The sequence below is a fragment of the Wasmannia auropunctata genome, unplaced genomic scaffold, assembly GCF_000956235.1.
Source record: "Wasmannia auropunctata unplaced genomic scaffold, wasmannia.A_1.0 LD335987.1, whole genome shotgun sequence".
NCBI lineage: Eukaryota > Metazoa > Arthropoda > Insecta > Hymenoptera > Formicidae > Wasmannia > Wasmannia auropunctata.
Window position 1 is genome coordinate 1,534,882 of NW_012026903.1, and position 27,770 is coordinate 1,562,651.

The following is a 27,770-nucleotide window of genomic DNA, read 5'->3' on the forward strand; positions in this document are numbered from 1 at the left end:
TTTCGGTGAAATTAATATTGCCATTGTACAACGTCATCGACGAATAATGACACCACGGAATACAAATTGTGTTTTCATATAACGCAACAATTATATCGCAATTAAACGTAGCGTTATAATAAATCGTCATCAAAATCAGCGGGGGTAATTACCAATTACGAAGGTCGTACTCGGGATTTCGCGTTCTACAGCTGGATGTATATCTGACATCCCTACTTTTTTCGCAATTAATTGAAACGTACATTGTGGAGGCGATTAAGTAAAAGGCAATAGTAATATGTTTACCCGAGGTCTACCTATCTCGCAGATTATTTTTTACATATAAATAACCGATTGCGTTATCATTTGAACATTAATCTTGATTAACAGAATTATTCCTCCGTCTACATCGTAATTAGAATTATAATTTAGAAAGAGGAACATATTGCCAACAGAGATAATCGATTACAATAATTGACAATAAAAATCACTGGATTATATTTAAATAAAATTCTAAAAGTAAAAAATTTCTCCTCTCTGAGAATACACCTTTTTGCTTCTTATTGTTCCTTTTTGCTTCTCTTTACATTAGAAACGAGGTAACGCTTCACTTCTGCTCTAAAATAACTACGCCCTTGAGGAAAGAGAGCGGAAGAGAGATATATAGAGAAATCCGAATTATTGCCTCTTGCTTAATCGTGGCAACATCGTTATAGCGCGTTTCGCGGCGGCAACGCGAAAGGCAGAATGGCGCCGCGCTTTTTGCATCGAGAGCATGTCCTCGTTATGGTTGTCCCAGCGCGATCGTGTAGTCTCGAGTAGAATAGAGTCGGCGCGAGAGAGAGAGAGAGAGAGAGAGAGAGAGAACAGTGGACGGAGGGGGGAGCGGGGGAGAAGGGAGAGGAAGGTTGGTCCAAGGGCAACCCTCCGGTCTTCCCACCGAAGTGAAGGGCTAGTATGGATTTCCCATAAGATCAGGTATGCTGGTGCCTGGAACCGACAATAAGGGTGCGCCGGTGCGCCCGTTCGGTATACCGAGCTGGAAAGGAAATAGGAGAGAAGAAAAAAAAAGAAAGAAAGGAGAGGAAGAGAAAAGTGTTTCACGAGGGACGGAGAGAGAAAGAAAAGCGGGAGACGGAGCAAGACGGCAAAAACACGAGGAAAGAAAAGGAAAGGAGAAAAGGCAGAGGCGAACTGGCTCTTCGTTCACCCCGTTTCTTCTCTTCCCCACGGAGTGGGTCTACCTCACCCCCTTTTAAGGCCGCCTGCCTGACGCCGGTAAAGAAAGCGTTCCAAATATATCTTGACCTGGGTCCTTCGAATGCGCCGCAACACATTTCGTGCACGTTTTCCAAAACCTTCCCTCCCCCTCTCTTACCCCCCGTTATGAGGCTGCGCATTCTGTGTGGATGGTCTCGGAGTACACGGAAAATAAAAGGAATCGAACCCGAGCACAAAAATGTAAAAGATACGTTCGGAATTGGGACTTCCTCGCTGCCGCCCTTAAAAGTTTCCGCATTCTCCGATCGTCGACAATCTCTGCAGAATTTAGTTCGAAGGTATTTCCATTTCCTACAATTATGTATCGCATGAAATAAGAGGGAAATATATTTTCCGTTTAATGCCCGTTTGTTCGACTGTAATTTTTGCCAAACCATGAAAAACTCACCATCCGCACCTGAACATCAACGGGCTCGTCTCCCCTCTCCCCCTTGATCCTTTCCGTTCCGCAGGCACGGAGAGACGTTATCCCGAAAATGGTGCGCGGTATGTTCCAAAAGTGCATTCCGCAGTAATGCACTCGGCTCGAACCACGCCCCCACGTCCTTCCTCTTCCATGGCCACGGAGAGAGATTTCTCTCTGCTCACGTCTCGGAGATCGCCATATACCCACCCTAGCACCCGCTGTGCAAGCGTGCTTTCTTTGTACGGTTATTTTTATCTTTTCCTTCGCGGAGCCAAGAGAACAGTCCGATATTACCGACCCCGAAACGGCGTGGCGTAGCGAGAGAAAGAGGACGGTGCAACGGAAAATATTTATGGCCACGCGGTCGATAAAATTACGGCAAATTTACACGCCCGATGGTTGGTTTTGCCAAACTCTCGTTCCTTTTAAACCGCGCGGGTTTTATTACTCTCCCTGAGAATGAAGTTCGAAGGGACTCCCGGACACTTTGCTGTATCGACGATTATGAACTTAAGATGCGGGACTGTCGTATTGTAATTACCGACGATCTTCGAGTTGTAAAGTAGAGTGCATATGTTCGACTATTATTCTTTTGTGTCAACGCCTCGCGGAACCATGAATAAAATTCATTAATCTTTTTTTGAAAACCGACACCTTCATCTTTCATCTTAATTCATTAATATCGTTCGTAATGTCTAATTCATCACGCGCTATCTTCGATTGCGATTAGTCTCCTTATATCTTCACGTTTTCACGTATACGTCATCTATTCTTATCAACTATTTTCGTTCTGTCCAATATCGTATTAAAATGTAGTTTACGTCTTAATTTAAAAAATGTGCTATCTAGATAAATAAAATAATAGTCGACAGATAAATAATCGATGATCAATAACTTTTCCAAGAAGAATATCTATTGCAAATTTATCGATCTATCTTCGAAATTATTATCGTATACGTGTGAGGACAGCGACTTGATTAGGTACCATGTACCGCGTTAAAATCACGGAAAGAGCCGCGCAATCAACGAGGCAATGTCTCCGGATTGTCCTCTTGCTCGCTCGCTCGCTTGCTCGCTCGTCGACCGACCAACCAACCAACCAACCGGGAATCACGTACCGCGACACGAATCGGAGGAAATGGAATTTCCTACCAAGTCGTCGGCAGGCCGGGCAGCCTGATGATGGGCTTATCGACGTCGCCGGCCTGGCCGTTCGTCAACCGCTTTACACGGGCACGGGCGCAAGCGAGCGAGCGGACGCTCACGCACGCACGCACGCATGCACGCACATACGTGTGTATGCACGCGCTGTGTTAGGCGGTAGGCGTGTGTTGATAGCGCGAGGTGATGTTTGTTGCTAGCCGCCGGGTGATTCAGGGAGCCATCCGTGTCAAGGTACACCGCATCGTCCGCGACGTCGTCGTCCACATGCAACGCGTTCTGTATTCTTTCTGCAATCGTCACGTGCACACGGACCGTACCGTACCGAGGCGGAGTGCACGCGCGCGCGTACACGCCGCTCTTCACACACGATCGTTGGCGAGACAGACGGAGAGAGAGAGAGAGAGAGAGAGAGAGAGAGGGGAGAAAGAGAGGGGCGTATGATAGCCAGAGGAAGAGGGGACGATAAAAAAGGAGAAGAAGCCACGGATGCGCTCGTGTGCTTTTTATCGTTGCGGTGCTCTCCCGACGAGAAACGTCGGTGCGTATGCGCGTACGTGCGTGCGGGCATGGCGTGTGCGTATCATGTATGCGGACGACCAGCGAACACTACCTCCGTTATACGTGCGATTACGTACTTTCGCGATTTCGCTTAACCCGCAAACGACTTCTGTGCGGGTCGGGGCGATTTGAATCCGGTATCGCAGTCTCGTGCGCGCGCGCTTAATAACGCGCCGCTTTACGATCTCTATCCGGTCTGCTTTCGGTCGCGATATCGATCCATCTAACACGATTTGCCGCGACGAAACGCGTGTCTGGTCTTTTCACTCTGTGGCTTCTCGTGAATTATTCGGGATCTCTGATAATTCACACGTCTAAAATAAATCTGTCGTACGGTGCGCGAAATTTGACGGTGGAAAACGTTAGGAGACGGATATCCCTACTTTTCTTAAGAGAACTTTAATTTTCCATATACGATAAATCATATCTCTTTCTTGCGTATTTTAAATTTATTTTATATTTTACATGTTAAATTTGTCGTATAATATCTATAATATAATTTTTATTTTTATCGATCGTATAATTTTAAAAGATTCATCGAGAGAGATTGTTACTTTTGAGTCATATAATTTAAATATTCTATTTCACTAAAAATATCAATTTTTGACATTTTCTATGGATTAAAAAAAAAGTTATTTGATTTCTATTACAAAATTTAATTCTGTATAAAGAAATAATTTTGTTCTATAAAATAAAATTATGAAGAAAAATTATATTTTGGATGAGTTTTTTTTAAGTTTGTAAAAATTTAATTAATTCAAAGTAAAACGATTTTAATAAACTATTTGATATATATTTGTCAAATATTTATGTAAAAAGTTTCTCTAAAAATTATTTAAGATAAGAAAAAATTGCAAAGGATCAGTTACTGAAAATATTAAAATAAAAATATTATAAGTTTAAGGTTTGTTTTATACATATATTTCTATTGTACAAAAATTTAGAAGGTTTTATTTTAAATATGACCAAATATTTTCAAATAATTTCTTCAATGTTTCACAATGTTCGTGAATCTTCTTGCTAATCTTTCTATTATTATTTCTATTGCTATTTCAAACATTTCAGACATTTATATAAAGGATCTTCTTCAAACTCGACAAAGCTATATTCTTCCTAACTTATCGAACAAACATGTGACCACAATTATTTAGCAAATAATGGTTATATTTCTTGAATTAGCTTCTTGGCTTTTTTGAACGGTCAACGGTTACCTGCTGCGAGGATCTATAAACTATCCGAGTCATTGTACTAAATTCGTGGAACGGTACCTGGCGTGACATTCAGAGAAACGTCTTGGCAAACAAAAGCGGGCAGCGGGCGGCAGTGTCTGAATCATCGATGATGACTTTCGATTACGCTTGCGAGATGATACGACGGACTTTGCGTTATACAAGATTAAAAAATGCACCATTATCTATTCGTTTCACGCTTGCAGTCAATCAGCGATCGAGAGACAGATTATACTGCCGATATCTGAAATTCTCGCGAAAGAGAATATAACGGGTAATTTTTCGAGTATTCACGATAGATAAATATAATAAATACTCTGAAATTTCTGATGTAATCGAATAATGCATTGTGAAATGGATTATCTTAGATCGTAGGTACTGTAAAAAAAATTGTTGGTGGATTAATTCGGATTTTTAAAAATTATCGATGGGACCAAGCGATACGATTATATTTTTCTTACTTTTGAGAGCAAGATAAGTCTGGCTAAGACACGAGAATTGTCCTTACATGCGATCGTATTAAGCATTCCGTTCTTCGTCGCGCGAGAAACGGAATGCATTTGATCTCAAGTCAAACGCACACATCTCGGGACCAGACGGGCGGTCCTATAAATTTCATACTCTTCTTCCAATCCTCTCGCCATCGCGTTCCGTCCCGCCGCCGCGCTGCCAATCAAGCTCGCCCGCGGATCGCGCGCGATGTGAAAGTTTCACTCGTGATTACCCACCCCGAAGTCAATTAACGGCGAGCGAATTCGTTTATCGTCAGGTAATCCGCGGTCCCGGACCTGGGCCAAGCGAAGGGTTCTTGGGTTGTACGAAGAGCATGAGTGCGCGCGCGTTGGAAGTTAATTCCGACTAATCGACGTAGGTACCGTACTTCGTCGCTAAGGGGTGGCGGAGCCGATCCAAAGATAGGCACCGAAGTCAGGGATCTCTGGCATCTCTTTACCCTCCCGCCGTCGTCATTCTCTTCTCCTTCGGCGTTTCTCCCGCTGGTTTCTTCCCCCCTTCCCTACCTCGCCCTCGCTCCTCACCACTTCACGCGGGTCTGCGATTCCCCGGCGTAATTAAATCTGTCCCTGAAAATATCCAGAACCCTAGTCGACCGGATTTGCCGATTACCCCGAAAATTGACGATCGTCTGAATCGAGACCGGATGCGACGCTCCGCTGGTAATTATACCCAGTCTCGTGGATTTTCATTATTCATGTGCGTAGGTACGGCGAGGTAAGCTTGAGAGCTTGCTCCCGGCACCTCGAGATGCAACGGGCGAGCCGAGGTAACTGAGATGATCCGGCAAATTAGCCCGCGAGACCGCCTGGAGGTCTGAAAGGGTTTGGAGATGCTACCGAATTTCAGACCTACCTCAAGCTTCGTAATTGACAAGAAATATGTTATCGGCTTAGGTATTTGCACAATTTAGCGTTTTTCATACATGTAAATACGTCGGCGTCGAGTCAGCGATAAAATAAAGAGTATCTTGCACAAAGTAGCGTTTTCCCGTAATCGATAACCGGAGTCAAAGTGATCGAGTCGCGATCGTTGTCACGCGATAAAACGCCACATGACTAATTTATGAGTTAAAGATGAGAAACCGGCGGGGAAATACGTCGAGTTTTTGAGCGACTTTTAAACGCGCGCGCGAGAAAGAGAGAGAAAGAGAGACACAAAGTTTCTTTTTCTCTCGCCGCACACGCGAGACGTTCCGATAAGAAAATCGATGCGCGGCGAGTTAAACGCCGCGACGCATAATGACCGCACTTTATACGACATTGTCCATTTCGTCTGACAGTTCGTGCGCGCAAAAATGCCGCGCCGCGTAGAGAGGCGAGAAACGGGTGGCCGTGCAGTTTGCAACTTGCCACCCGGTACTAACGCCCAGACGCATATATATACGCGTGTGCATGTATGCCGCATATACCTGTCCGATTCCGAACAAGGGAGCGCGCACATAGAGGGGTTGGCGGTGGCAGGCTACATTGGGGGTTGCGGTGTCAATAATACATCGCGCTCTTCGCGCGTATATAGGTGACTCGCCAGCGTGGCTGCGAAGGACGAGCGAGCCCGAACAAGGGAGGAAGCTTTATTAAAACAGACAGACAGACTTTGCAAGATACTCTTTATTTTCAACGAGAAGTTTATCTTCTTGCTGCACGTAAGAGGCATACGATTTGTTAGAGAATTTCGTAAAAATTATTGCGTTTCCTCATATTATCGAAAGTATTTAACAGAATGAATCATTCTGATTGAATCATTTTCGTAATTCTTTGGAGACGAGGCGTGAAATCGTTTTACTATTAATTATTATTAATTATCAAACCTAATAAAATATTTTCACTTCATTTAATAAACTTCGATCTATTTTAAGTATATAGAATGCAATATCGTGTTTCTTATCTCGAATGTACCGAATCCTACTGTTCGTAGCCATCGCGTCGCGTCTTCTCTCCTCGTGACTACCTCGCGCTGTTCGAGTTTACGGTCTCCTCCCTCGCGTCACCATACCACACCACACCACATCACGTCACACCACACCACACCATACTACACCACACACATGGGCTCACGTATGTCCGTTCAGACGGGCTTCTGCGGTACATATATTAGCACGTACCCTATCGTATGTGCGTGCACAGTACCCACGATCGTATACAGGCACGCGCAGACCCCGTGTGTGTGATATATGCCTCGACTGTACGTGGCGCTTGAGTGGAGTTGTGTGGCGGACGGGTGGGTGGCTCGTGTGGGCGGGTGGACGATAGTTTATTCAGCGGATTATTGACGGGTGGTGTGTTCGGGCGCTCTCTCCCCCCCCCTCTCTCTCTTTCTCTCTTCCCTTTCTCTTCTCTCTCTCGGACTCTCTCCTCTCTTTCTACATAGCTACGTACGGCACACTCAAAATAGCCCCCGGTCAACCCCTGGCGATGGCATTTCAAAATATCGACCTTTTCGAATTTATCCGCGTAACTCGATAGCATGTATATGCACACACGTCGGCACAAGCCGACTCGCGGAAACCGACTCCGATCGCGCTAATGATACCACGGACATCGGTGTTCCCTTTCTCATTTGTAATGAAACGTTGGCCTGTCAACGTTCTATGCTGCTGGCATTCGGGAAATGAGGAGGGTTGGCTTGCGTCCTAGGAATATCTGTCTATAGAAATCCTCACGTACACCCCTTCCGCCCCGCGGATGATTTTTCTGCTGGAAATATCACGGCGGATGCCAGCACTCGCGCGACGAGCGAAGTATGGATCCACCTGTCCATACCGTGGCCGCGGCACGATCAATTCTGTAATTTCAAAAGTCAACGACGCAAAAGTCGCGTCTTTCCGTCGATTCATGGATGCTCCTCCGTAGGCGGAACGTTTGCGGGTTTGTGGGGTCGGGCATGAAGACGGCAACGCGCGGGATAATTAATTTCACTATGCCTGACCGCGCGTATGAGAGCAGACGGCGAGTGTTTAGTTACGGATACCTACTGGCCTCACTTCCCTCCTACCGTAAACTCTCACGTATACGAAACGCGTGCACGCGTTTACTCGTGTACTTGCGTGATATCTTGCATTATCAAGGTGAGCCGACCACCGAACGGGACGAAGGAGGAGAGGGAAAAAAGGAGAGAGAACAGCGCGCTTATTTTTTTTCTTTTCATCCGGCCGATGTGTTGGTGCGCATAGATGCATACGTACACAACACACACACACACACACACACACACACACATATATGCGCGCGCGCTCAATCCAGACTGGGGACCTAAATACACACGAGAATTTACACTCGCGCACGTTGTTGAGTTGATAGGGATAGCAGTGTGGGTCCGCGTAATTGCCGGCAGCCAGACGCGGCGTTACCGACCACTTCCGGTTCACGTATCCGCTTCTGCAAACACCTTCCTTTTGCTCAGAGTGCATCCGAAGCGAACAACGCGCGGCGTTGGAAAAACAAGCAGAATTTTTCGGCACGCACGAGCGCGAGATCTATACGAAAGACGAAATTTTCTGCTAAAATGCTCACCGAGATATTGCTAAATATGAATAAAGTTATTCAATTGATGCAAATCTGCTGTTGAACTGCAGAGCGATTTGATAAATTACGATGTAATGATTAGTTGTACAATTTTAAGTTTTTACAGATTTTTATACTTTTTATATAGCTTACACACACATGTGTATATGTGCGTGTGTATGTAAAAGTTATTTTACATACATACAGGAATGATAAATACCGAGTACGATTGACAGATCGCTTTTTCATGAATGGAATGAGCAACGAAGTTCAGTCCGTTCGGAAGGACTCGATCCCCAGTGTATCGTTCAATGTTGATCGCGGATACATTCGTGTCCTCGCATGTACTTTCCGGTGCATCGCACTTGAGTGCCGTTGCGCCGCAACGTAGAGTGATGCGAAGAGTCTAGGAGGATCCGCGGCCCGTGTCTGATATCGTGCCTGCCATTCGTATTTGCAAGTGTGTATGCGTGTGTGTGTGTGTGTAACAATGCGCGCGCGCGACCGAACCGAGGAACTGGTGGAAGAGAGGTAACTACATAGAATAGAGAGGCGAGGTCTCGCGCGAATCGATGGCTAATAGCCTTCCCGCTGTAATTAATGCAACAAGTTGATACCTAACACTTATCTACGGTATGTTGCCGCGCGGCTTTAACGGTTAACCCCGCGACGAGTTTCCGAACGAGTATAGCGATGTGGATATAGCTCACGGTACACAATGACACGGGGCTAAGGGACGACGCAACCCCTCGCGCCACGAACGATTTATCAAATTGTTTTATCTTCCCCCACTGTGGGTGGATTCTCTCTCCCTCTCCCTCCTCTCTCTCTGCTCATGGATGGTACGGCGGATAGAACGTCACTGCCAGAAGAGAGAGAAACAAAAAGAGAGAGAAAGAGCAAGGGGATAAAAGGGGAAAGCGGAAGGTGTTCGCGGAAGTACGTGGAAAACGAATATGTTTTTTGCAAACTCAATAAAAACGGATGCGCTCTCGCCCTCTCTCTCTCTCTCTCTCTGTATCTGATTTTCCATCTTTGTCTCGTTTTTTCGCCTCTCTCGTGATTTTTTTCCCCTCTAACTGCGCACAGAATTGGAAAATATTCACTACGGTATTTCGACAAGGGCTTCCCCCCTCGCGCAGTATAGTTATGGGTGCACGCTTTAATTGATATTACATATCGCGCGCGTCGAAATTTACCGGCGATAACTGCTCGTTCATCCGACATATGTACGTTCAAAACTGCATACTGACGGGCATACGCCAAAATTGTTTAACTAAAACAAAAAAAAACGTCGGTAAAAAAAAGCACCGATTTCCTGCTTCTCTAATTCAAACTTCGACGTCTTGGAAAACTGTTGTGAAGATCTATTATCATATTAAGTGTTAGCAAAAAATTGATGACACGCAATTTATTCCACTCACAAGAATGAAATGATAGCTCTATTTTGAAAATTGAATTAATTTTCATTACTCTTGTATAGATATCAATATAACAACGATATTCTGAAAATACCTGTAATTGATATTCATTCTTGTCATCCCTTTGATAAACATCTTTAAAAAATTTAAAAGATGGAAATCAATGGAATTAATTTTATTCCCTATTTCATCACCAAATTCGTTCAATTTTTATCTTGTATGCACTAATCTCAATAAAATTTTGACTACTTTTTAACGTATCTTAACTAAGTGGAATGGAAATGCTGAAACAATTTTGAAAATGCCCATTTGAAGTGAAAATTTGTCTCACGTGGCGCCTACTTAAAGGCAGTGTATTCTTGAAAAGGTGCCAGGAGATTAAATATGCGGCCGAAGTTGCCCAGAAAAGTCTGCGTTGCAGTCCTTTCATTGCACCGTGTGCTGGCATAGAGAATTTCAGAATATCTACAAACGACGAGGGTTAACGTCGGATTTCGTAGGCTCAGGTATAGAAGCGCCGTTTTAACCTCGCCGTAACCCCAAAACTCCGAACACACAATTAGCCAGTCGTGTGTACACCCACGAGCGCCACGTCCAATTCTTAAAGACCCTCCGCCGGGCATTAAATGCAAACCTCCTTTTCGAGACGGTCTGAAAGAAACGAGGGAGAATGCTTGGAGGGATGAAAGGGATGAAAGGAGGCGCGGGGAGTCTACCCACCCCAAATGGGACTTTGCGCAAACTTTCTGGCAGGGACTCTCTCTTGCCTCCCCCTCTTTTGCACATGCGAATGCACCTGCAGCTGCGGCCGAGTCGTCGGCGATGGGTGGGGGAGCTCGCGGAGGGTTGGGAAAAGAGCGCCAGGAAAAGTAACGAGGGATGGGTCACCGTATAATTACCGTTAATTGAATTCTTAGTAGCGTTCACCGATCTAGGTGTGCAATCGAGACCTACGAGAGTTTTCACGTTATTAAAGGATGTATATGCGCGTGTGTGCGGCAGGTGTCAAAGTTTGCTCCATCTGTAGTTTAGCTAGTTTTTCAAATTTTACTTTGCAATTTTAACCACGAGATTATATTAAACATGATAACTGCAACAGATAATTTCCCTGACTGCAGCTTCCCCAAAAATAGACTTCCAATTTGCACATAAAGGAACATCATTAACTTAGACAGGGATTCTGGAACATCGTATACCTGTATCTAAAGATAAATCTTAATGCATCGAAAAATGATTGCGTGCGCGCCATCAGGGTACGAGGTCGTTTCGACGGGTGTGCCTCCTCGAGTGAATTCGTTTTCCCTCCCTGTGCTTCATCCGTGTTTGCATGCGCGTGTGTAAACTGCGCGCTCAGTTGCGTGCGCGTTGGGTTGGGTCGCTGGCATTGTTTGCACTTAAGTAATGGTTATTCATTGCGAGTAATTCGTAAAGAGAGAGGGAGAGATAGAGAGATAGAGAGAGAGAAAGACGAAAAGAGGGTATATGTGTGTGCCTGTAATTTAGCGCAGTAACTGAGGGTTGTAGAAAGGGTTGCGCACATTATCGAGTCCATCGCTCGTTCTTAATGATCGAAAACTGAAGCTACTGGGTCACCGAATTGCTCGTCGGTAATTCTGAGTAAATGGCGCGAATGGAATTCATGACAGATACAATTTAATTCAGCTCTCGTAGTAGCACGATTGTGCGTTCATTGAAGTTTCATCTGTTCCATCTTACCAAATTTCCACAAAATGTCGAAATGTGTTAATCAAATGGAACTAAAGCCAGAAAAATGTATTGTTAGATATTTTTTTTTTAGGATATTATTTATTTTCTATAACGACGCGAGAATGATTGACGATTCGATATTTTGGAGATTTGATATATTTACAATCTACAAGTCAATATCCTGCTATATATGTATGTAGATACACACTTTTGTAATTACGGATTAATAGTACAACTTAAAACATTCACAACTTAAAAGTAATTAATTACGAAGTTAAAAAAAAAGAGTGTCAACTTCGTATTAAGTAATGACACTCCTAAAACTCTGGTAACAAATTTATTTATTATTTATCCGTTTTGTTGCATGGTTTTTTTTTCGTGAACGAAATCGCTTTATGCCGGCGACGCGTACAGTACAGCGGGACTTGGCCATACCGAGGTTAAATTATTGAAATCCAGCGCGAGCTTATTAATAGAGAATGTAAAATATCACCCTTTGTACAGGGAGAATTAATATTGTTCGTTGCAAACCGTGATAACAAAAGCTCGCGCCCGTATCCATGCGGCTGCATGAAAACGCCGTTTGCGAAAATGATTTTCGAAAATGATTTTCGAGATGCAATGATTTCGGTGCGCGCTTCTGTGTGTGGGATAGTTGACGTAATCTCTCTCTTTCCATATATTGCGTTCGCGCGCGCGCACGCGAACTTTTCTCTCCGCGAATTCTCGCGGTAACGCAGCAGCAGTAGCAGCAGCAGTGGCGGTGTAATCTCATCGAGAGTCAGTTTACGATGCGGCCCCCAGCGGCCGATGCGGCAGCGGTGGCTCGATCTCTTTCCCGGCGACGCATCGTGCATTTCGTTTCGCGAATGTCAGAGGTAACGTTCGTGGAAGTCGGTCTCTCTTCTCTCGCAGAAAACTCGCGAGACGATGCGACGCGACGGCGACCATGGAAATAAGGTCGGAGTAGAAGCCCGGCGGATGGTTGGTCCTTTGAGGAAACGGGAGACGAGAAGCGGGGATGACGGGCGGGGAAGAACGAGAGGGAAAAAAAACAAGAGTGCGCCGCGCAGCGCCGCTCTCTCTCGCCCGGTTTGATATCGCGCGCGCGGCGCGGTGTGTATGACGCTAATTAAAAGGTGGAAAAATAAAGGGCGATGGTAAATGGTAAAAAACGGTGCGCGCGTGCATCGAAATCGGAAGTCACAATCGGGTGTTAATATCGAGTTTTAGATTTTAAACGATGATACTTTGAAAATTGGTGAAAATAAAAGAGGGAATACAAAATACATTGTATGTTCCGCGTGGATTGTGTTTTTTAAATTAAAGGGAAGAATTTAAAATATTTCATATTGATTCTCTGTTTGTTATTTTTTTTGTAACAAATTTGTCGTTGAAAATTTCGAAAAATGTTTTGCGTATTTGAAATTCCGCATAAATTCGGATGAAAAAGGTACGGAGGAAGATGTATCTAGACTGTACAATTTCATCCCCGGGGGGAATACCCACCGAGAAGAGACTTTTCATACCGCCCTTCTCCGCCGTTACTTTCGCAAAGGAATCTCGAATCGATCTCGCACTATTACCAGAGACACTCGGATGCAACTGCGCGAGCCCGATCTCGCGATAAAACCATCGTGTCCAATCGCCGCCAGTCGTTCTACTCTTTCACTTCGCCTAATGGATCTAATCGATCATAAAAAAAACATCCATCTCCGTGTAAACTTCTTGTTGCGCCTTGCTCGAAAGGGCTCGCACGTAAAATTGCACGTCGAAAAGAATTGTACACTGACATTGGATCAATTTCGCAATCTAACCCGTGCCTATTCTTTTCTTTTTCAGGTAAGTCCGAATTCCGAAAGGCAAAGATATACGCAGCTTCCACGTTACGATCCTAAACGAAAGGTAATGAGTAATTTAAGATTGATTTATCGACTGTCGAGGAGAACGATTTAATCGGACATATCTCGACGTACGACGCGTTAACGTTTAATCCATTTCTCTTTCCCGATCTGGGGGACGCGGATTTTCCGGATTTGTTCTCCCTCGGTCTTTCCTCTCGCGTGTTTGCGTCCGTCGAATTTTTCTTTCGTCGTGCAGTAGTGGTAGCAGTGAAGTCATTTAGGAGGGTCGATCGCGCGCGCGAGAGCACGGCAAAATTGAAAATTGCCATAATGCAGCGGTAGTTATGGTAATGCCCCGTAATATTGGCGCGCACGGTCATAGGGCGTGATTTGAAAGGGGATTTTTATGCTGAATTTTACTACCTATCCACGTAAGCCTCGCACGGAGTACCGAACAGGTTACTCAATTATCCCAGGAGGGAGTAGCCATAATAATTCACCTTTCCCTCTACAACTCGCTCGCGCCCCTCCTCCCTCTCCTCCCCCGCTTTATTATGATCAATCGCCGTAATCATTCGCTCGTAATCACTCGATAAAATTTGGAAACGATTTATTCCTCGCAATTATTCGGAGTAACTGTTTGCAAAAACCATTGCCCGTTTTTCAACGACTTCGGATACGGATCTAAAGTCATTTGTAACGAAAAAACGATCGTGGTACTGTATCGCGATTATGAAGTCACAATCAAATGGTGCCCGGAGGTCCTAACTGTTCCACGGCTGCGCCCTTCCTTCCGCCCCTCCCCCTCCTCACCTCACCCCCCCCCCGCGCGTTTCAGCAAGAGCATCGACGTCTCCGTAGCCGCGGGTTTTAATCTGGGCAGCGGCGATTAATTGCGCCGTGCGAATTGCGATCTCGGTGTCTTACCGCGCGCAGGTGCATCAATCACCGGTCCCGCGGTGTGCCGTTATTACGGGGCGAGCCCGGAGATAACTTATCACGCCTAATATCATCGATCTAGAGACGCACCCGTGCATCCGCTTTGCATTTCGATTATGTGCTACGCGCAATGTCGCCAGGCGGGCCGGCGACTGCGGCAACCCTACGGGTAGTGACTATCGAGACGTTGATGCATGCTGCTGCATTTGAGATGCGCCGTTGCGCGTGGGCCAGGAGCGGGAGACACCGTTCGCGGCTAATTGAAATCGATGATTTTGAATTTCGTTATCCTCCAGAGTGAAGGAAGGGTGAAGCGACGCATGTACGAAGAAGACCGGCAAACACACCTAACCTTTCGATCCGCTAGGAACGTAATCCGATTGAATTCGACTAAATTTGAATTCGACATAATTTAACATAATTTGCAAATTCTCTTTAAGCTATAAGTTAGAAATCGGTAAAGAAATCTTCGCGTTAATCCGTACAACGGTAGTACGAGTATAGAAAAATAAATAATTCAGTTGATCGATGAACGTTCGTTTAATTACGATTGCGGCCGAGATATATGATGCACGATATGTAGAGGAGACCTAATATCCGAAGGGCTCAATAGCTCGCGTGATCGTTAATTCCTGATTGTGCGTGTTTTGCTCGGCCATACCTGCCAGTGATTTATGGAGGAAATAGCACTACTTCATCCACAATTTGGAACATCCGCTAGTCATCTCGATTTCCGCTGGACTTCCGCCTTGCGTTCTGCTAGTCGTTACGTCTGTCACGGGACTTTAAGGTCTGCGGTAACCGTGCCATTAACTATTAAATTCCACCGATGTCGATTAGCTTTAACTGTACTTTAATCAGTCGCTGCTTTTCATGTAGCTATTCCGCTATGGAATATATCTATAGAATTATCGTAGGATGAATTTTGTTATGATATTTTTATTAAAAAATATTAAATTATTAAATCAGTCTGACTTAAGTAATTGAATTAAAACTTCAATTATGTTTAAGTTAATCTTCAACTTAAATTTGTAGTTTCAACTAAATCAGAAAGTATGTAGCAAAAAATATTTCGTGCGATTTTTTAAATAATTTGATCGATTAAATAATCAATCAATCATACAGATTCGAGAATTGATTACAATTACTTCACAGTTTGTTCATAATAAATTCTATGGAACATCACAAAGAAATTTCTCGAGTACATGGGTTAGCCACATTGCTGCGCATACACTTGTACATGCGTCAGAAGCGTATATGCGACTCAACATGGTGGGGCGTCAGTCGCACTCATCATTCAGCGTTTATGTCCCAACTGTGTTAGACGATTGGGCTTTTCAAGCATACACCAACTTAGCATCACGCGCGCGATCCGTCAGTTTGAGCGGTTTTCGGAACACACCAGGTACGTGAAGCTGGGGAATGAAACACACACAAGTCAAGCGTGATTTACGAGCGGGGGGAATTTGTGAGGAAAGTGAAAGTATTTTTTTCAAACGTTGATATTTTTATCTACGGATAATTTAATATTAGAGAAGAGCGCGACAGGTACGAAAAAATAAAAAAATGCAGTTTTTTTTTTATTTACGAAACATCGGAGAAAAAAAGAAAGGGGGAGGGGCTAAAATCGGGGATGCTTTGAATATAACCTCGTATTGCCGATCGCGATTAAATGGAATAATCTCGATTAGTTAGGGTACAACACGCGGAGAAAAAAAATAAACGCATTAAAAGCTATCGGCAAAAGGTATAGCTAAAACGCGTTCGCGCGATGTAATCGCTACGTAATCTCCTCACCGCAGCTTTTCATACGCATATATCCAGGGGTAGCATCACCGCGCACGTGAAATTACCTGACCACAAAAATCAGCTTGCTGACCGCGCGAGTCCAGTCGCTGCCACGCGAGTCCTCTTACGTAAGGCCGGCCTGCGTTCTCGATTAGCGGATGATGATACACTACTCATCGGGCACACACTCTCAAATTTCACGTCGTCACGACGAAATTGCGAGCTTACGAAATATTTCTATCGTCGTCAATCGCAGATCACGGGCTCGAGACGCGCGTTTTAGCGCGCGTCCCACACGCGGGTCGTAATCTCGTGAGTGCCTCGCAGCCGATTTTCGAAATGGCAGTGGAGAAAATTTTTTTTTCAAGCAGCTTCGACGACTCGGTCTGGATGGTATATTCTACAACGCGAGGAGATCGATACGTAGCTCGAGGCCCGAAGCCAAACCGTACGTCATGTGGCATAAAACACAAGGTTAGCCTTGTACGCGTGCATGTGTACGTTCCGTGTGTGTGCATCCCACACATTGACGCGCACGTGTTAGGATACATACGAACACGTACGCATACGTCTCTGACAGAGACAATCAAACGCGTATTGCACATTACTCCGCACAGAGAATTCACGCTATCGCACGCATGTATAATCGAGATGGAGGGAGGGGAGAGGAAGTTTCAAGTGCGAGATGCGCGTTAAGGTATCTCCGCGTGACGGGTTCGCGCGTTGGAACACGACGACGCAACGTGCGGACGCGCGCGTTTGTGCGCACAAGGCGCGAGTGCATACACGCATGTTCCCCATACGCGTGTCCGCGCGCGAGTGCGTGTGTGTGGCGCACATGCACACGGACGATGACCGTACGAAATCTACGGAACTACCGACAGACGCTCCCCGTTACCACCGCCAGCAACGCCCACTCTTCTAAAGTTGCCAAGACCTCGGACAATGAGTCCCGGCGAGACAGTGGCTCTCATTCGACCGACAACAAAGCGAAATCTTGGCAAAACCGATGATCCGAGAACGGAAGCGACTGAGAGCGATTTGAAACGCTGTGGAAATGAGGTCGGATGCCGGTTTACTCCTCGGTGCGCGAACAAAAACCGAGGCGGCTTCCTACCTCTACGCTCGAGTGTACTCGATGCATTTAACTCTGATTTAGACCTAATTCTGCTATATGAGATCGCTACTATACAAATACAGCAACCTGCATGATGTCTGTAATAAGACGGATTCCGCGTGAAAGGTTCCTCTCCTGCAAATAAATAATACGATTTATCGGTGAAAGTATACACACAGTCTTACCAATAATTTCCAAACTTCCGAAAATTAGATATTTGCTATAAATGAGCAAAAGTAACTTAACAAAGCTCGCGAATCGGATTTAGTATGTACAATTCTGTATGTACTGTCTAGCAAAACCGATGCGATCCATCAACGAGCGCCTCTATCGTACGAAGGAACACTATTCGCTGGGTGCAATTTTACCCAGCTCCCGGCCACTATGACTTCTTGCGATATTGCGATATTCTTGCTGTATGCCCGGCAAAGGTTGGCACACGCGTCGCTTCTCGGCGCTAAGGGCTATTTTCATGACAGGGGTTGGGGACGGCGATACCAGAAGCATCGTACCCTTTCGGTACCATATTACGGCGCGCACATAGCCTGTGTGTACCCTATATTACGCTTAATCGCCTCCATTATTTACGGGGGTTGCAGAGTACAGCCGAGGGCGCCGCGCGTCTGCGATGGTCTCCGCTCGGAATCTCTTTTTCCGCGTTCGCCAGTTATACCGGGCTTTTTGCGTTTAGCCATTTCAAGGAAGAACCATATCGGTGCCAGCGCAGCTGTTCACGAACGTTCAACGTAACAAGATATTGGCATATTTATTTTCGCACGTGAAAAAAAAAACGCGTCTGATTTGTTTCTATCAATTATTGGCGAAATCTGCCGCTGATATAAAATTGAAACCTACATCATTAATTGTGGAATCGCATGAACGCATTCTGAACGCATAAAATTAATATCTGTATATTTTAGGGAATATCGATTCAGTAAATCGAGGGTAGATTAAGGTAATATTTTCGAGTCTATATTATTCTCAAACCATGTTTTTGTGCCTTGAGTGTGAAGCGATAAATGCGATTTAGATATTTAAATCAAATATGAGAGATTTTAATATTTCTTTAATAAAGTTACCGACAAAGAGCTATTAGTAATAAACGTCAGTCAGTAGCCAGACAAGCATTGTCATAATATTCTTCGTGTACAAAAAAACATTACATAAATCTGGTATGCTGTTCTCTTTGAGGAACAAAAATCGGCGACGAGAAAATCACTTGGGGAGGACAACGAGGGACGTGGTTTCTCGCTTTGTCGCGAGACCACGGTGTTCTATTTCGGGGGCGTTTTTGGGAGGGACAGGACGGGACGGGACGGGACGCGACGCGACGCGACGCGACGCGATGTGATGTGAAGAGAACGCCTCCCCTAAAAAGTCAATTATTTTCCCGGTCTCTCTCTCACACGCGCACGAATCGGCGCGGGAGATCTTTTTAGCGATGACCGAGGTGTACCAGGCGCGACTTTCACACGTGGGTTCTCCCGCGGGAGCGAACGCAGTGTGTGCGCGCGCGCGCGCGGTCTAATTATATCTTACTTTGTTTGAGTACAACGCACCTTTCGACACGCACCCGCTGTGTTCCTTCTCCTCCATCACATCCTCCTCGTTTCTCCTCCTGCCACCTTCTCCACGAGTGCAGCTCCGCCGCTGCTGGCTCGACTGACGCGGCTCCTCCGCGTCGCGGACGTTCTCCAAGCGCCGCCGGCGACGATTGGACGCGCGCCAAATCGAACACGATCGCTCGTTAAATCGAGTCGCGATTTACGTAAATTTCCTGTTCCGCCGAACGATCTCCCGTCGCCCCGTGGGCGTGCGCCCGTGATGATCGCGAACTTGTATCCGCTGTGAGGAGTATTATTGTAAACGGGAGACCCCCACGGATCAAGGTCTTGCCTTTGCTACATACGTATGTTGCACGAGATTGGAAAGAGCTCTTCGCGGGAGCTATCGTCCACCTGCTCCAACTTTGGAATGCACGCAAATAAATATATATTTTCCTTTCTTACTTACGTACTTTTCGAAGTGCTTCTATTTGAAGAAGTATTACCGTTGCCTCTGCGATTCTAACATCTTTTGTCGAAATTGTGCTTTATGCGAATCTGAAAAACAAAAATTCGGAAAGCTGTTAATTATTCCAATTAAAAATATCTCAAACATTTTTAACTTTTTCAAAAATTGTAATTATTGCATATTTGAAAAGCATATATTTTTCTTTCTAAACCAAAGTATATAATCTGAAAAGTTAATATATTTCAAATATTTTTAGCATTTTTCTTCTTAGCTGTTGGAATCTTTCTTCAGCATTTGATAAAATCCAACTTAATTTAGCGAGTCTCATTGATATTCTCCCGAGTGAATCGAGATCGGTCGACAAGATCGGTGAAGAGACAAAGCGATGCGACGAGTAGAACTTTATAAAATCTCCCGTCCGATCTCCTTTGCCTTTTTCTTCTACTTCCCCCCCCCCTCTTTCCCCACCCGTGAAACACTTGAACGAGCACGCATCCTCGTGACTCGTCTTTCGTTTCGAAAATCCCGAGTGACCTACTACCCCGCTGATTCGCTTTACTACCCCCGCGGGACGGCGGCAGTGGCGTGCAATGAAAAAAAAAGAGCAACGCGGGATAAAGTATGGGTGTCGGCGGTGTGTTGGTGTTGATGTTGGCATAGGAGGAGGAGAAGGAGGTGGTTGGCGGGAAGGGTTGGGGAGGAAAGGCCGAATCGTTTAACGAGTCCATCGCACGAACGCGACGCGAAATGAGCAGCTAATCGATAGCGGTTCATTGAGTTTCGGCCTCCACGTACGTCGATTCCCCTCGCTCGGTCTTCATCTCCCTCCGCCCACCCGTCCGCCATTCCCTCATTCCCTCCACGCCGCTCGCACACTTTGTAGATTTATCGTACGCATCGCGACTAGCGATGGCATCGATATCGCGTATCCATTTGACGCTTGTTTGATACCTTGATTTGTTCCAAGTGCGAACTTCCGCGGGATTTGCAATAATTTTAACACAGTAATGTGAGTTAAAACTTACGAGAACTCACAGACTTTTGCTATACTTATGAACTCGTTGGTTAATTCAAACAATTCCATTCGATTTTACTTATTCCGTCAATTCTTTCTCTTGATTTTTAGAAAGATAATTACTTCTATGGGCATTTAATACAGTTTTTTTTTCAGGATTGTGAGTTCAAAAGCCGATTCACACACTCTTCGTTACGTAACACTTAAAATACGATTGAGAAGATTTTGAGAATATTACGTGCATTTCTGCGATTCGAAAGCCATTTTAATTTTCTACTAATTCCTGCAGTTTCTAGGAAGTAATTACTGTTACGTCCAGTCATTACAGCTTCTTCGGGAAGCGAGCTTGAAACCGGTTTGTCATTAGTCGCTATTGCAATAACAAGACAATAAAAGAGATACGCCTAGGCAATGCGATAACAAAACTAGATTAATACAGTACTTTTATCGAGGGCTACCTTCTTGTGTGACACTATCTCCGCAATCTAATATTAAAACGATTTTTAAACATGCGCGTATTAATTATCTGAAATCGCGGACGGGATTTTTCAAACTCTCTTTGTTTCCTTTCGTTACAATTCGCTCTTCATTACTCGGATCTTAGCACTTAACGTTTCTTTCGAAGGCGCAATATCGACGCCTTTTGAATTAATTATCTGACCCGTGTTCAAGCCTTATCCGTACGCGTGCACTCGAAAGCCATCGCTAGCGCGCAGCGCGGCGCCGCGCCATCCCTGCCCGCCCGTGTCTCTTTTTCTCTGTCTGACCCGGCGCGGATCACCGCACCACCCCCTGCGTCCCCCGGCCCCTTGCCGGCCTGTACGCTGTGTCAATCGTCTCTTTCACCCCTACCTTTTGTCCGCGTGATACTCTCGCCGGCGACGCGGCGAGGCGGGGCGCGAGCGGGGACGCCGCGTGCTGCACGCCGACGCATCGGCGTAATAGCGGCGACGAGACGCGAGGGGAGGAAAAAGGTCACGTGGGTTATCTGGCCGTTCCGTGCGAGAGCGTGTGCGCGTCTTACGTTGGTGCGTCAGTCGACACGGCGACTCCGACGAGTCCGCGGCGGTTTAAATATAAACGGCGACGCGTCCGCGCCGCCGCCGCCGCCGCCACCGCCACCGCCGCTGCCGCTGCCGCCGCGATTCCTTTCCGGCACACCTCGGGTACCGGATGCGGGTCACGCACCGGTGGGTTTCTCCGCTGAGGGGGTCCGGACCAAGCCACACGCGGGTTCCATTTTTACACGCGGGGAATTAATAGGAGCAACGAGAGAGGGATCGAGCGCGCACTACTCGGGATAATTACAGAGTTCTTGTTTAATCACGATCGCATTTTTTTTCTGATAGATCTACGTCTAAACTTTGTCAGTTGGATCAATTCATTTCATGTGGTTTTCGTTACAGCTAAAAATAAAGGTTTATCGCAAATTTGAAAACTAATTCTAAGATATGTATTTATCGCGAATAAAGCCACCTCGAATTTTTTTTTTCATTGAGATATCTGTTTTATGTCATTCACAACCGTTTATATTTTTATCCATTATATTTTCTATTACTTGCTTGTGAGACGATTAACTAGAGAGTTTTATGTTTCCCTTCCTTGTAAATCCTAAAGATGACAATCCACAAGATTTATTTCGCCGTGTAAGGGTGGTCAACACGTTGCTGATAATTTCAGTATAATTCATATTACTCGTAGGTAGGGATCGTACATATATACGTATCCGGCTAGGAGCGTATTGCAACGCGTGGGTGGACGCTGTACGCGTTGTCATTTCTACGGTTTTATCGCTTTCATGCGTTTTGTTCACCGTCGATTTATGTCGTCTCAGCATCACGCGTTTCTATCGTGCGAGCTACCACAATAATTCGCAAGCTCTCTCTCTCTCTCTCTCTTTCTCTCTCTCTGTGATCAAGCGAGGCAACGTTAAAAGTTTCTGGGTACGCAGGAAACCGAACACCCCGTAACGACGACCTTGAATACTCTCCCGCGCGTGCGCCCGCGTGCACGCTCGGAGATGGTTCGTTAAACCAGGAATGTGTAGGACTTCGTTACGGAGTTCCGCTTTCATTACGGATCGCTCGAATCTCGTCAATGACTTAAAGCCGAAGAGCGGAGACGCGCCGCGGAACTCTGGACGAGAAAACTTTCGTCTCGTACTTTCTTTATTGGATATTTAGTCTTGTTAATAACTAAGCCCCGCGCGTGCTAATTCCACGCAGGTGTTCTTGCTATCCGGATAGGGAATACACGACGTAATAAATATGTCCCTGCCGCAAAACATCCGCCTTGACAAGATCTTTATAATTGTATATAAATACCTATATAAAAATTCATGGATCGATACTACAAAAATTATAGAGATATTAATTACTTTGGAGGGTTTAAACAATTATTTCTCAAATTTATAGCAATTTTCAAGTTAAAATCAATCAAATAATACTATTTTCCTGTCTCTCTTGCTTTCTCTATGCATCGAAGATTAGAAAGAAATGCCTGAATAATTTAATACAGTAGCTATTTTCTTGACAAACAAGTTTTTTTAGCTATACTTTTACTTTCGCTCAATTCGTACAAAGGTAATCCGCATGAACAGTTAACGCCACCCATCTCGCAAGAAACCGCGTTCTCTGCATATTTTCGCAGAGTTTCGCAAAGTTAATTCGCACGTGCAGCTTTGATCGAATACCTCCTTTCTCGCGCGTTCAATGTGTTTCCTTCTCTAACCCTTCCTCATGTATTTTTCCCTCTTTTTTGTCAGTCAGAATGTGCACACGTGCACACACACGCATACACATATGTATGTACATACATACACGCATATACCTCATCTTCGTTTCCTTGCCGCGATAACCGCCAGCGGTTTTGAACGGCTCCATTCCCATCACCGGAAGATAAACTCCTATAAAATCTCACTGGTGCGCCGGTTTAAGGCGCCTCACCACCGTCGCCGCTCCTCGCAGACTGTCGATATTATTCTCCGCTCTATCCGTTCTCAGACGCGGGGTGGTGCGAAACGGAGTTTCGCCTCGTTTCGTTTTGCTCAATTTTCGGCGACTTTAGAGCGAGGAGGAAAAAAAAACTGATTCGAAATGTGAAAATGCGGAGGAAAAAGTAAAACGCGTGGAAGAGTGGTGGCGGGGAAGTTAAAGAGATGGGTGATGCTGCGAAAAAGCAGGACGGATGGACCGACCGATGTCGACTGAAAGGGAGAAGAGAGAATCGCATCGTATGGAGCAAAAACGATCCCAGACGCTGACGCTTCTGAACCAGTAAAAGTTTAAGCCTCCGTCGTAACTCGCAACCTGTTATGCTTCCGCGACACCGATCATTTCTCGCGAACTGCCCCCGTGATCTCGCCGTTTATGCGACAGTTATCTCTCCGAAGCGGCGGCGGCGGCGAGAAGAGAGAGCCTCTTCACATGGAGGCGATGTAACGAGCGCTGACATAGCGCCCCGCCGCGTTTACTATTTAGCGCGTTCGCCACTTTGGAACGTTCATTCGTCGATCTGTCAACTCGTTGCGAATCGAAGATGAAATTCGAGATGCGTCAGTAAAGTATGAAAGTGACATATTCCAAAGAGCTGATGTAATTTAAGACTTTTATGTTTCAACGATCAGTTCTTTAATAATCGGCATGTATATAAGTAAATTAGTACTAATTAATTTTATATAAGTATGTCAGATTCATGTTGGACAGAGCTGGAAATTAAGTCGTTAATACGTAATATTATTTAAGTGACTTTTTCTGAAAAGTATGCCACTTTTTCAAATAGATGACATCGATGCGCTGAATCTTTATTAAATGCGGACAGCACTAAATCTCTTTAGATTGTATCTACCTGTACATCAGTAATATATTTCGAGATTTCGGCATTTGATTTCTAACAAGTATCGGACATCACGACGTACTTGCAGGAAGTTCGTTCGGTATATCGGTAAGATCGAAAGTTCGACGCGGGTCGGCTCTCGTTGAGAGCAATTGGACGCCCGCATGGCCAAACGCATTAGCCGCTTGATTGGTATTCCAAAGATCTCCGTTGTGGGAGAGTCGGAGGTAGTTTCGTCCTTCCTTCTCCCCTGTTTCTCTCCCCCTTCCGTCGCTCTGTCTTTCACGCTCTCTCTCTTTCTCTCGCCGGAGAAGCATAGGATCTTCATCACGGTGCCTGTTACGAATAAGCTCTTAATTCCTTGTAGGGTTCTTGACTCCCACTTCCACCGTCTCTCTGACTCTCTGCTCTGTCCCTCTCCTGCCCTCCCCCTTCTCTCCCGCCCCTCTGTCCTCCCCTCGCAGGACTCTTCTTCGCCCGGTACCTTCTCCCTTTCTCAATCCGAGAGAGTTCTCGGTTCTCTCCCACTGCCGTCCAACCACTACCGCTTCTTCCAATCTACACCCTCCTCCTCCCCTTTCCCCTCCCCGCCGCTCGCCGACCTCGCCTCGCGACCCACCCGCTCAACGACCGCCACCCCACCCTCTCGACGCCACTTTCTTGGCTTCTCTCACTCTCCTCGTGCTCTTCTCTCCTTCTGTTTTGCTCTTGTACAAAAGCCAACGTGGGCTGTATGCTCGTACAGATGTGCCCAGCGTTGGACTCGAGCGTACGGAAAGCCGGAGCAAAGGAAAACTACGCGTGATATTCTCGCTTCCTTAAACGGTTCTCGCGCATCCGTGAACCATGCTCGGCGAACGAATCGTCCTATTACTGTCATGCAAGCAGATAATATCATAAAACAAGAACTCGTACATATATGTGTAGATATAGAATCTTTGAGTTTGAAAATAAAATTTTATTCCCGAAAACCTGTTCTTTTTTTTTTATAAATGAACGAAAAAAAAGAAAAAATCTAAAGTCAGATAAGTTTTATCACTATTATTTTTATCTAAAATTTTTCCTGTAAGTCTGACTCATCGAGTTATCTAACGGAAAGCTAAAAAAAAGCTCCAATTACATTAAACGACACGCAAAATAAGATGTCTCTCGTTTTCTTTTTTCAATTGTCCGATTCATCATGATTAATCGTTTCATTTATTCACCGTCCAGTGAAGCCAGATTTGATTTTCGCTTCATTGCTTGCGCTCGCGCGTGTCTCATTACGGTCGCTCGGTCGGATACCGTGTCCTCCCTTACAGAGCGAATAAGTAAAGCGAAGCGGAGAAGCGTGTATCGACCTCGAGCCGTAGGTGTGGGTTCGGCCCGAGAGTGGTCGGTCTGCTCACGCTTGGCAGCCTGGCGACTACGAACCGTCTCTCTCTCTCTCTCTCTCTCTTTCTCTCTCTCAGGTTCCGTGCTCTGTTGGGCGAGCCCTTAAAAAAATCCCCAATGCTAGGGGAAATGGGGGCAGGAGTGGCCCTGGAGGGAGGAGGAAGTGTAGCCGAGCTAGAAGGGGACGAACGAGGGGCCGAAAGGGGGAGAGTTATATACACGGGGGTCTCTCTCCCACCGTCGTCGCCTCTTTTCTTCGTCTTCTTCTTCTTCTGCGTCTTCGTTTTCTTCTTTTTGTCCCTCTCTCTCTTTCTGTTCTGCTCTACCGCAGCAGTGCTCTTTTATCTCTTTTCAACCAGCCTTCGGTCGTATTCCATTTAGCAGGGGCGCCGTTGGAACCGACGAACCATCATAGAATACCTTGCAGCGAACCAAGAGCGTAGCCGCCAGTGCTGCGGGAAAAATAAAAAGGATCCTCCTCTCCTCGCAGCATGCCAAAATAAAACGGCACTCTAGCTGCTTGCCTCTCTCTTTCTCTCCTTCCCTCCTCTGGTTGTACTCATTCTGGCCGTCCCGTTTGGTCTGTGACCGGAGAAAGAAAGAGAGTAAGAGAGTGAGTGAATGAGTGAGAGAATGTGTGTGTGTGTGTGTGTGTGTGTGTGTGTGTGTGTGTGTGTGTGTGTGTGTGTGTGTGTGTGTGTGTGTGTGTGTGTGTGAGAGAGAGAGAGAGAACGAAAGAAAGAAAGAAAGATAGGGGAAAGGGACCGAGAGGAGAACGATCAGGTGGGGGCATGGGGGGGCAGAGAAAAGAGACGGGCTCTTTATTGGTCTCTGGGAAACCGATCCCCCTCAAGGGCAATTAGCGAAGTACAAAACGGAGGTAGCTCTCTCGGTTTATGGATTGGACGGTGAGAGGCGATTGAAGTCTCCCCTCCCCTCCCCGCCACCCCTTTCGGCCATATAGATCGCGCGTTCCGTAGTGTTCGGTCGAGTGAAAAGTGTCATGGATAGCTCAATCTCGCGGATTAATGTCGGTCAATAACAAGCGCCGCACTAATGCGAGCGCCATTCAATCTAATTAGCGCAGCGTAGAACGGTAGGCAGGCGGCTCTAGTAGCGCGAGAGCACGACAGGTGATTAGAAGTTATGCCGATGTGAATTACGGAGCGGAAAGCGGTGTTCGCGAGTGTTTAGATTCGATAACACGCCCATAACATCGACGCTGAGAACGTAGCGAGGCGAGGAGACCGTTTCTCCGCTTCTCCGATGTAAGTATTTTTTTTTAAGCAAGGAACGATATTCGCCAAGAGGCTTGCGCTCAATTCGACTTCTCTGATTCGAGACCCCCTTTTCAAGATGTCTTTCACCATCGCCTCCTCCTCTCCTCGCCTCGCCCTGTCCTGTCCTGTCATTCGGACAACCAGCTCAAGGACAGTCACCTTCCGTCGAGAAATGTTACTGGAGCGTGTGTGTCACGGTTGGAAAATGCGTCTGTCCTTTGCGATACGACTGACAATATTACCTGATGTGTACCGGTTATCTTTACCTTGAAGATTCATGCTGTGAGAAAGCGTACAAATATTTCGTACATTTCCTTAAAACCAGACAAAAAACTCGGAAAATAGATAAGTTTTGTGAGTTTATTCTAAGCGTTACAACTTTCAGATCACAAGTACAAAAAACTCTCTCCTTTTGTTACAGAATTTGGAATTATTGTACATTTTGTGATAATTTTCAAATCCAAATAGAGATTTTTCAAATAAACTATCGTGAATATTATAGTTCACATTTATTCATATGTCGTAATTAGAGAATTTGTCGTATCTGAGGAGAGTTATTGATAATTCAAAAGTTTTAATTATTTAAAGGATGTCTTATAATCAATATCCATTCGTATCTAGGGAAAACCATATAGGCGAAAATTTCTCGCGTCTTAATTAAAATCCATTTCTATCGATCATTCGTCTCGTATAGCAGAAATTGGATTTGATTCTACAGATCCTATTTCGGACTGCACATTGCTCTGAAACAGGCGCAATATTCCTGGAGCGCGGGTGTCAACCTTTTTCTTACAATTGTCTATTT

General features: G+C 45.5%; 1 protein-coding gene and 1 long non-coding RNA gene across 3 annotated transcripts in view; one reads left to right on the forward strand and one right to left on the reverse strand.

Annotated features, from left to right (window-relative positions):
- The window catches only part of LOC105454233, a 206,387-nt gene that overhangs the window by 88,184 nt on the left and 90,433 nt on the right, over window positions 1–27,770 (reverse strand). The window contains exon 3 of the long non-coding RNA XR_974969.1: window positions 19,467–19,551. This is a non-coding gene — a long non-coding RNA (uncharacterized LOC105454233). The remainder of the gene's footprint in view (window positions 1–19,466; window positions 19,552–27,770) is intronic.
- Window positions 1–27,770, forward strand: part of LOC105454232 (nucleolar protein 4-like) — a 67,469-nt gene that overhangs the window by 6,602 nt on the left and 33,097 nt on the right. The window contains exon 1 of one of the 2 annotated variants that reach the window (XM_011696732.1): window positions 12,598–12,639. The exons of the other annotated variant lie outside the window; for it this stretch is intronic. Coding sequence (XP_011695034.1) covers window positions 12,631–12,639 — 9 coding nt within the window. The 5' untranslated portion in view covers window positions 12,598–12,630. Of the gene's footprint in view, window positions 1–12,597; window positions 12,640–27,770 lie in introns of those variants that run through there. 2 annotated transcript variants of the gene reach the window in all.